The sequence below is a fragment of the Epinephelus lanceolatus genome, chromosome 5 (genome assembly GCF_041903045.1).
Source record: "Epinephelus lanceolatus isolate andai-2023 chromosome 5, ASM4190304v1, whole genome shotgun sequence".
NCBI classification, from domain to species: Eukaryota; Metazoa; Chordata; class Actinopteri; order Perciformes; family Serranidae; genus Epinephelus; species Epinephelus lanceolatus.
This window is the reverse complement of record NC_135738.1, coordinates 42,214,828-42,226,275: the sequence shown is the minus strand read 5'-3', so window position 1 is coordinate 42,226,275 and position 11,448 is coordinate 42,214,828. Positions and strand designations below refer to the sequence as shown.

The window sequence follows — 11,448 nt, the reverse complement described above, 5'->3', positions numbered from 1 at the left end:
TGTGAGAGGTCTTATTTCTGGTCATCACAAGATACTGGAATTTTCCTAAGTCATTAAAAATGCTTCCTGTTTTTGACACAATCCTCCCATTTATTCCAAATAGAGAATGTCTTCATGGTTTGACTGCACTGACATTTTCCCCATGCTATTTTTCTCACTGTATTGTATATTAACCTAAAAAAAAGAAATACATTTTCAGGAATTAATTGGACTGGAGCATCAATGTTTGAAGGTTAAACGCTGAAAATACGAAGACATAATACTGCACATAATACTGTAGTGACGTTATAATCTCCCCTTTTTGTCAGTGGAAGTAAACAGGTAGTTGGGATGTGACAGCAGCTGCTCAAATTTAATTTTGCTCAGAATCAGCCTTGAAGCTAAAGAATGCAGCCTCAGCTTTGAGCAAGGAGAATGACTTCCTCAATCATGTGTTTGATGTAACAGAGAGGAGGCGTCAAGGAGACTACAGAGAAACCTGAATATACTGCATCTCAGAAACAGGACAGTGGATGATGAAGAGTTTGTTTGAACGGACATATGATTAGTATTCCTTTTATGCCAAAGGATGTTTATGGAGGGCAGTTTGTAGCGTATATATATTCACAATGTTTATCAGCCCGTCCAGGATGCTGCGATTGCAACAATTAATGCAAATTCAACCAATCCACCTGAATTCTGTGTGATTTTACAATTTTGTCCATTAACACAACTTTCCTGCAAATTTGACCAGTCGTTTATAGTTTTCTGTGAGTCACCAAACTCACTTCCTTGTTTCTGGTTGTGAAGATGCATATATCCTACATGACTTCCACCAACAAACCGAAACAATACACTTTACTACTGCAAAACACATCTGGAGAATGGCTGAAATGCGTGGACAACAGTCAAGACTCATCACCCTGACAGAGGCTGTTGGATCCACATCCATTGCAAGTACTGAAGGAATCAAGGTGAGTTGGATTACTGTAAATGTGCTTGGTTAGTGGTAATGCCAAGCCAACATTTGTCTGTGGGCCCATATGAGTTGTAAATGAGCTGAAAAACTGGCCCTATATGGGATTGTCTACAGGTTCCATATTGGCCCCACGCCAATTGCCCATATAGGTGGTTCATACCCACTTGGTACCCAAATAGCCCCAGCATAACCCATGTAGGACCCACTTGGGTAAAACCACCCATGTGAGCAATTGGTATGGGGCCATTATGGAACCTGTGGACAATTCCAAATGTTGGCTTGGTGTTAGTTTTGTATAAATCACAAAGTGATGAAGGTGTGCTTGCCCATTTGCGTGACAAACAATGTGTGTGTGTGTGTGTGTGTGTGTGTGTGTGTGTGTGTGTGTGTGATGAAGAAAATGGTTTAGGAATAAAAACGCTCGGTTAAAATGTTTAAACATGGTGTGAGAGCTCTTTTCAGCCTTTTTGGTAATGGTCCCTAGAACAGCCAGAACATTGCAGTTTTATTTTCAACGGAACAAGTTGCCTTTGGTTTCAATGAATTATACAACAACAACAAAATACAACTATTTTATCAATTTGCACTTGCTCCTGCAATTGTGTTGCAAAGAATGTCTAAAAAATTGCAAAATGCATTGCAATTTTTTAGAAAAGCTGCAATGACATCAGGCATTTTACAATCCCAGAAAAAGCCCATGAAATGCTGGAGGGAACAGTATACTGTAAATCTGACTAAAGAAAATTAAACCAGAACAAAGCTTTTCATAAACAAAATAATACTTTTACACTAAACTGAAAAATATCCATTTGTTCTCATATCAGTTAAAGGTGGATTACCCAACTTTTATTTATTATGGGGACAAAGGTTCCCAGCTTGAATCAACACACTGCAATTACAGTGTAAAGTATGTGTCTTAACCACCAAGGCACCAGACACAGCAGTTTACCCAACCTTTCACCCTTCTCACAAAAGGGTAAGGCCGGAGATTTACTTGCTTTATATGCATTAAAGTGTGCATGATGGCTGCCTCGTGTACCCTGGGTGTTTGGAGCGTCGGCTGGTCGTGGCTAGATGTAACCCCATATTAGCGAAACTCTTGCAGGCTGCTTCAAAATATTCTTGTCCTGCTGTTTTATGGTGTGACAACACTGTGGTTCAGGTCTAGTTAGGTTTAGGCACAAAGAGCACCTGGTTACGGTTAGGGAAAGATAATGGTTTGGATTAAAATGATCCTTGAACCATGGAGCATGAAATCTTGTAGAAATTTTCACGAATCTGGGGTTACCATCTAGATGCTAACACGTTGGTTGTGCTACCTCAGAAATCAATGCTACGGGTATGCAAGATGCAATACATACATGAACAGTAGGGGCAGGGTAACAAACATTCTCACTGTTGTCACAATGTCCTTGACTTAGGGCCTTTTACGTAACCTCTTTGATGCCGCCGCTGTTCCTTTTGCTGCTGTGATGTTGAAATTAACAATATAGTAACCTTGAGCTTTTCCTTATTTATCCTTTACAAATCCGGAAGTTCTATAGACTGAATCACAATTTTTCTTTACAAAAACTTCTGGGTAGGAAATCCTTGCGTCATGCACATAAAAATCAAATGCCACTTAGCAAACACTGCCTCAATTTTTTTTCTCAATTTTCTCAGTTTTTTTAGCCACCTAAAAAAGAGAAAGAAAACAAAAATCAATATAATTTTAAGCATACACTATTTTTAGAATATTTTCTCCACTTGCCATCAGACAGCCTTTTCCAACAGCGAACTGAAGCCATTATATCAAAGCCACCAGACTCGACAATGACAAAAACAGTCATTTTACCAAGCAGAACACTGAGTTGCTGGTCTACCACGGTGCCAGTCAGTTAATGTGTAGGGTAAAGTGGAGCAAATATTCAAATATAGTTTGCACTTACACTGATGTGGATTTTTTCGGTGGCTACAATACGTTTTGCCCTTTTCACAGCAGTTCATTGTTAAACTTCTAAGGTGGTAGAATTGGTTTATCTTGGACACTAGCAAAGCAACAAAGTAGATAAAATAAGCACAGCAGAAATATCAGATAGGTCAGACCACTGTGTTTCTATATGTTTAAATGTTACAGTTATCATTGAAAATGACAACAGAAATCAACAAATTTCCCTGATTTACCTTGAAATCAATTACCAGTTTTCTACTCAGGAGTGACTGTTGTTGTTAAAGTGAAGTCACTGAAAAATGATTCAGTCTATACGGTCTGAGTTCTCTGGTTTGCCCTCTAGTGGAATCCTTCAGTAACATGTGTAGTAGTCTCGCTCACCAGACCTTTCTCAAGAAAAGAAAGGTCTGGCTGGGCTGACTCTCACTTTGAGACTGGAGAAAAAAACGCCCCGGCTGCTTGTACTTCTTTCAACCAATCACAATCGTTCTGGGCGGTGCCACAGCAACGGTGCGCTTGCAAAAATATTGCCAGGGGGAAACAGGTTTTGGTGTAACACGCCCACAAAAATATCACCTACAGGACGCGAACCATGGCAGAAAAATGACTACATCCCCGCAAGATCAAACACCGCAAAAGTTAGTAAAGGACATGTTGAAAATGGTTGAAAACTGCTACACAACCGGAGGTGGTAGGGCGGGACTTCAGCGGGTGGCTCGTTCCGCCCAATGAGAGGCTGATCTCTGCAGCGAACTTCCGCCCACTCAGACTAGTCTGTAGTATATTGGCAAGTATGTGGACAGTTATGTTGACGTCGCAGCCGATTGTCTACACGAATGTGTGGTTAACAAGCAAGTATATCTCCGGCCATGAGTCTGTCCTATGCTTTGGTCCAGAACAAGCTATCTTAGCAACTACTGGCAACCATGGCTGGACTTTCATAAAACTTGCTGTCAATATTTATGTTAATATTTATGGTCTCCTGAGGATGTATCCCATTCAATTTTGGGCCATTTTGGGCCATTCTCAGGACAAAATGTACATTTCCATTAATCTGTTTTTATGTGCCGTTTGTACTAAAAAAAACCTGAGTGGAGGTACCAGAAATGGAATATGTATATATATCGCAATGTATTTTTACACCTGGCTCAGATGGACGTGTTGGTGTTTCAAAATAGAGAAGATGCAATACAAGACCACAGTAACTTATTTTTCAAATATACCAGCTAAAGTTGTGTGCGTATAACCGTGAGTCATGCACACATGCATAAACACTATCTTATTTGATCTGACTCAGGACTACTTTACAGGACTTGTTGATAAAAAGCTACTTCGATTCACTGTATTTTATTCCAACCCAATATGATGCTTCACTGATAAAGTTATGTAGATAATGTCAGTCCCTCATTGGAGTGACTGAGCTTTGACTTTGACAACATAGTTCTAAAAAACATGCTGCCAGCATGCCCGAGTGTGTTTGTATGTGGGAGGTGTCTGAACACTGAGGAAAGGGGGCAGAAGCTTTTACAGCAGCTGAATGAATCGGTCCCTTCAGTCACCACACACTAACAGGATGTTGCTTTACCTCTGGGGATCAACCTCAGCATGGGAACCACCTTCATCAAACAAACACACTTGCTTACATGCTGTAAATATTCTGGCAATGTGACAAAATGTTGTACGCTACAAGACAGAATACAATGTTTCGAATGCTTACCACAAAACTGTTGTCTCAGTTGTTCCCATGTTCTCTCTGTAGTCACTTTTTATTCTTAATGTAATTAGTATGTGCAGTGCTGCTCTAAACCCTGCTTTACTTTATCATAGCATCACATTCAGATTGTAAATATATGGCCAATTATCTGGATAATTTTCAACTTTTTGATTAAAGTTTGAGAGTTTCCTGGCCAAGACAGGCAGCAGCACATTTAAACAATGTTGCAGAAATGCAACATATAACAGTTACCAGATGATAAAACATTTCAGAGTCACAGCATACTACATAAAGAGAAACAGTTAGTCAAATCATCTACAATGTAATGCATCTTCCTCTAATTCCTTCAATCTATTTTTTAAACTTAAAGAGACCACCTCCCTAAGACACAAATCAGTCTACAGCAGATTCCAGGCTGCAGGGGCAGCATACCTAAAAGCCCCTTTTATTTCATTTAAATACATGTTAGAGTAAGTCTTGTGAATGTGTCACAGAGCGTAGACAGTAGCCTCTGGCAGTTTTTTAGATGGATAAATTTACACATATAAGAAGACGGTAAGAAGAATGGCCTTATAAATAAGGACATGGCGGTGATTCTGTCCCCTGATGAACAATGCTGGCAGCCAACCTTGGCAGATGGAGAGCAATGGGGAGTGAAGTCCTTGAAATTTGTAGTGAACCTCAATGCTCCACGGTATCAAAGAGCATGGATACCAAGAGGCGAAGCTCCGTTGAATTTTTGCCAACAGCCTACCGCCGCCATTTTGGACTGTCAGCAGACCGCAGCAGACCCGCTTGCATACAAAAACACACAGACAAACTGAAGTATATCACTATTAATTATGCTTATAATGTTACTCAGTTCGTGATAGCTTGGTCACAGCTGCTTTTTCACGTTTTTGTAAAGCAAAATATAGACTTTAAGAAAAAAAACAAAACAAAGAAAAATGGCCTAGATGGCATCTCTACATATTACATCCACTTATGAGAAGATTAACTTAATTACTCCTTCAAAATCACCCCATAAGCCAATCTACCAAAAAAAAAAAAAAAAAAAAAAAAAAAAATTCAATATTTTAACTAGAAACACATTAATGGCGACGTCACATAGTCAGGAATAAAGATTTATTTACAGTTTGTACAGTAAGGGGACAGTAATAATAATAATAATAATAATATATAGGCTATTTTAATATGATATATTTTAATGCTAAAGCAGTAATCAGTTCTGATATAAATGGTCCAAGAGGCCATATATATATATATATATATATATATATATATATATACACACAAAACAAAACAAAACTGGCATATTAAATTGATATTAAAACACTTTAAAACTTACACCTCAGGAGTTCTTACCTGTCGGGATCCTTCGGGAAACGGTGGAAGGCCAGGTGCGGGGTGTTCCACTGATAGTTGTTGCAGTTAATTGCACTACACTGTTTTCTTTTACTTTTTTTCTCTTCCCTCCTTGACATCTTGCATGTTGTTTGGGCGCAACTGACTAAGTGACGTCACCATTAATGTGTTTCTAGTTAAAATATTGATTTTTTTTTTTTTTTTTTTGGTAGATTGGCTTATGGGGTGATTTTGAAGGAGTAATTAAGTTAATCTTCTCATAAGTGGATGTAATATGTAGAGATGCCATCTAGGCCATTTTTCTTTGTTTTTTTTTTTTTCTTAAAGTCTATATTTTGCTTTACAAAAACGTGAAAAAGCAGCTGTGACCAAGCTATCACGAGCTGAGTAACATTATAAGCATAATTAATAGTGATATACTTCAGTTTGTCTGTGTGTTTTTGTATGCAAGCGGGTCTGCTGCGGTCTGCTGACAGTCCAAAATGGCGGCGGTAGGACGAAACCATGGGCGAGTCTGTTGCTATGGGGCGTTCTATTGAGCTTCGCCTCTTGGTATCCATACTCTTTGACAGTATAAAGTAGGGATGGAGGAAAAATACAGCATAGCAACGCAATATTTTCATGTTGCAATATTGTATCATCACACAGTGCCAAGTATCTATTTTTTTTATTTATAATAAATTATTAATATTCCAAATACAAATTAAACTTAAGGTAGCCTAACAGAATAATATAATCAATTGCTTATTCACTCTACTTGATACATTTCGCTGCAAAAAAATGGCTGAAGTGAGATAAACAGACTAAAAACTTTATCTTATTAGATAAAACAGATGTTGACCATTTTTTTCAGTGGACAAAATTTCCAGTTGAAAAATGGTAATAAATCACATTATATTTAATTGCAATACTCGCAATTTAAAAATCACAATATTGTATCGTGACATAAGTATCATGATAATACTGTGTTGTGGATCCTCTGGTGATTCCCACCTCTAAGTAGCAGTGGTGTGTAAAGTATAGGTAGTAAATATAGTAAAGTATGGGGTGTAAACATCATTAGTTTTACTTTGTCAGGACTTAGTATCAATTTCAACTCATGAAAGGTGTGCCGTACACTAACAAAAGCCTCTTGTAAGTGACAAAGAGCCGGATACTGTGTCGGAGCAGAGCAGTAAATAACAGTATCATCTGCATAATGACACAAATTTCCCAGGAAAATCCAAAGGGTGTGACATCTATGTGTGTTCTCAAGTGTCTTGCCTCTCTTCAGCTCCACTACAGCGGTAATAATGTGCAACACTAATAGGGTTGGGGGGAAAAAAATCGATACAGCATAGTATCGCGATATTTTGTGTGGTGATTTTGTATCGATACACAGATGCCAAGCATCGATCTTTTATTGTTTACATAATTCATATTTGCAAAGACACATTTTAATACAACTTTTGGTACTAGAATAATAAAATCAATTGCCTTTTCGGTCCACTAGATGGCACTGAGGTTTTTTTTTTCCCTGGTGAGGTCAGCAGTGGCCTCAGTCAGTGGCAATTGGCAGGAAGTTTATCAAAACCAAGATGGAGCCACCACAGACAGAAAATAGAAACGCACCGCTGGCGCTTGAATCAAACGACTGAACTTATTTTCGTCACAATGATAATGAAATGTTTTCTGTGTGTCCCTTCTGTGGATACATATGGATTGAAGCTGCTGATTTCCAATATTCTTTGATTTATTTATTTATTTTGTTGTTCTTTTACAGAAAAGTATTTAGTATTCAATCCATGGTGTGATTCTCGTCAGTGTACAAAACCATTTGAAACGGCATTCCGACCCACATGGGGCTTCAAATGTTTTCTATGACTCTCAGGAAATCAATACAGTAACATTCATTCACACTTGCAAGGAGCCTCATTTAAGTCTCTTGTTGAAATCAGTTCGGTTTAACCGTTTGCAGTATTGATCAATAGGAGGTGTCGTATCAACAGTCCGACACAGATCACATGGCTCAGTCACAAACACACCTCTGACCCAGTGAAGAAACACCGTCACGTTACACCTTCTTAGGTACATTAGTGATGATGGGTTTGGGGCGAGTCTTAAAGATCAGCTTCCGTTTGATGAGCGCAGACACAGAGTAAGAGGTGGGTCCTTGCTGGTTTGTTTCCATAGGTACCTGCGTGACATCATCGCTGTTATTGTCGTTGTCATGGCTGGCCAGGCTATCCTGCAGATGGCTGGAATGCTTGGCGAGGACAGCGAAGGGTTTCTCCAGTTTGACCTGCTTCCCATACAGGATATGATGTCCTACAATAAGCACTGGCACCCCCTGGTGGAGGGAGAAAGAAAGACAGCTGATTAAAATGAGACTGAGGGATGACAGGGAACAAACTGACTGGGTCATGAAGACATTGAGAACTTTTTCCCACTGCACTGATAAACATTTAGAGCTAATGCTACATGAGTAGAAATTTTCTCCCTAAAAAGTGTCTTGATACGAAGGGTGATGGAATTTTAAATGGTTCAACAGTAAGGTTTTAAACACTCATTGATCTATTAAATACTGAGCAGTAGCTCAACCAAACATTTACAGATATACACATTCTGTGCCATGAGGCGGCAAAAACTTATTACTTATTGAGCCTTTATGAGAAGAGTTGGCGATCAAAGGAAGACCGCAACAAGTGGGGCTACAACTAAGGATTATTTTCAATATCCGTTAGGCTGACGATTATTTTCTTGATTAATGAAATGTAAGAAAATAATGAAAACTGTCCATAATATATAAATTAAAAAAATAATAATACAAAACTCAGTTTGTATTTGAAGAGCACAAGTGTGCTCTTTGGTCCTTTGTTTACCTCTTTGGTGTAGAGCAGGTCTCCCATCACATTTCCTGCCAGACCAGAGTTGTGTCTGGAAACCATCTCTCCCTGCAGCTCCACCAGCAGCCATTCTGGAGGACTGCTGCCATCCACACTGCCTCTGCAGGAGCAGATACACAAACACAGCAACATCAATTAAAGACACCTGGAGAGACTTTATTGTAAAATTCCACAATATTACCAGAACAAACTGTAGGAGAGAGGGGTGAAGGTCTGTCCCATCACCCCCTGTGCTCTATATGACTGTCACATTGAACTGCTCTCAAACATTAGCTTTTAAAATGTATACCGCTTCTAGTGGTGACAGCAGACAGTACAATTGCATTTTTGAGATGCCCGACATATCAACAAACCATTTTGGATATGTCATAAAGTACCACATAGCCATTGATTGACTTTTAAATTACCATATTTATTCGGATATGTATGTACGTTATTGAAGATATCCACAATGACATCTAGAGAAAATTCCTTTTTTTGTGATCAAAAATTAAATTCTGACAAAATAAAAAAGATCTCATATACGATTGTTTGTAGCACTTATATAATTTGTACAAGTTTTAATTGTATTTCAGATATCTGAAATTACATTCTTACTAGTTACAATGCCAAGCTGACATTTAAACAATTTCATTTTAACTAGTCAAAATTTTATTTAAGGTAGAATTTCCAATTTGCAATTGTAGATATCTACAATGAACATTGCCACTAATTAGACTAGTAAGACTTATTAATATCAATATTTAGAATTGCAACTAGTCAAAATTACATTATGGACATGCTGACTTGGAATTACAACACGTCAAAATGGAATAATCTGTAACTGAGTTTGAATAGAAGTCAATAGTAAAACTTAGGGATGCACGATATTGGATTTTTTCCGATATTCAATATGCCGATATGTAACAACTCATTTCACTGATTAATATCACAAAATTTATAGGCTGACTGGCGATACACGATATATATATCTGTATTTTCTATGAAATGGGCTACATGTTTTCAGTTGCAAGTCAAAGCCACATGTCAGATGTCACAAGCGCCTTTATAAAAACACAGACTGTGATCAAAATTAAATGCAAAGACTAAGATTTTTTTTCCCTGTTTGAAAATATACGACTGCACAACAACTAAATAAAAATTCTATACAATAAATAGCAGGGCTATACATTAATGTTTTTGCACATAGCACTATTTAAAGGTTTGCAGCACAGGACACAAAACTATAAGATGATTATAAAGTATTAAGTAGGCCTAAATCCATTGTAGTTTAGAACAACTAAAAATGTTTGTTAAAAAGTTCTGAGTTAAAAAGTCGTTTTCCATGGCATTTCAAATGAATGAAGTACTGGAAAATGATTTCAATCTTCATTTATTTAGGCTATTAACCTTATTTATGCACATAGCATCAACAGAGAGGCTTGTCAAAATTACATTATGAATAGGTCATCTTGGAATTTCAACATGTCAAAACTGAATTATAGATATGTGTAATTGAGTCTGAACAAAGTCAGTGGTTAAAGTTAACTAGTTATAACTAAGCTCCAGATATCTAACAATAAACATTACCCCTAGTAAGAAAATAATTGTTGACATCAAGACTTAACATTTTGACTGGTGAGAAATGAATTGTAAATGTCTTTAATTAGAAATGCATCTAGTCAGAGTTACATTGTGGATTGTTGGTTCATTATATCAGGTCAAAAAGCAATTGTGGATATCTACAATTACTACTACTGATTAAATGTTACATATGTGTTATTCCTATGGTTTAAGATCCAAAAGACCTTAATCCAAAAACTAGAGTGCTAAAACTCAAATATGTGATGTCTTGGGATATAAAGTCTGGAGCTGCTCCATAGACTATCCGTGGTGAAAGATATTCTAGATGAGAGCACCCAGGGGAATGTTCTGAGTATTTGGGTGCATTTTCTGTGGCATAGAAAAGAAAACAAACATTCTGTGGGTCCACAAAATCAGCCTCCCAGTTATTGTCTATGGAGCAGCTGCAGACTTTATACCCTATGACATCACAAGTTTGACACTTCTCTGGTTCCTGGCTTTGACAGAGAGCAGCTCATGTTCACTTATATTGGTTGAACTTCCCTAGGCCATGGAAATAACATATTGGAATTCTGAATCCAGGTGGTGTTCCCTTTAAAAGTTTTACCATGCACCACGAGCTACTTTTCAGTTTACCTTGTATCCATTTTCACTTGGCTATTCTGCTCTTCAAAATACAGCGTTTTGCTCCTTTCATTTAATTTGTGTTTACTATCTTAGTATTTTATTCACTGTGCTGTTGTCTCATAACTTACCTAATGATACTGGGTAACGTTAGTCTCCCTGACGTTATGAACATCAAGCAGCCTGCCTTTAAATAGTGACAAATACAAATGTACCAGCTTACCTTACAACTATTTGAACCATTGTGCTGTCAGATAATGGTGTCCGTCCTGTAACATTAAAAACGCACTTAAACACTGAAAAAGACCGATAAGTTATGAACTCATTTACATTAAACGCATCCAAACCGATCCAAACACACCGTTCAGTCTGTGTTCATACTCCGGTGGCATTTCCCGCCAGCTGTGCG

The 11,448-nt window shown here is 37.8% G+C and overlaps 1 protein-coding gene across 1 annotated transcript; it reads right to left on the bottom strand.

The window, feature by feature from the left end:
- Window positions 1–7,681: 7,681 nt before the first annotated feature.
- chtf8 (CTF8, chromosome transmission fidelity factor 8 homolog (S. cerevisiae)) lies at window positions 7,682–11,431 on the bottom strand. The gene is made up of 3 exons (XM_033635886.2): window positions 11,263–11,431; window positions 8,829–8,952; window positions 7,682–8,296 (listed from the first exon to the last, which is right to left on the bottom strand). The coding sequence occupies exons 1-3, from the start codon at window positions 11,280–11,282 to the stop codon at window positions 8,021–8,023; spliced, it is 420 nt and encodes a 139-aa protein (XP_033491777.1). The 5' UTR covers window positions 11,283–11,431; the 3' UTR covers window positions 7,682–8,020.
- Window positions 11,432–11,448: the final 17 nt, after the last annotated feature.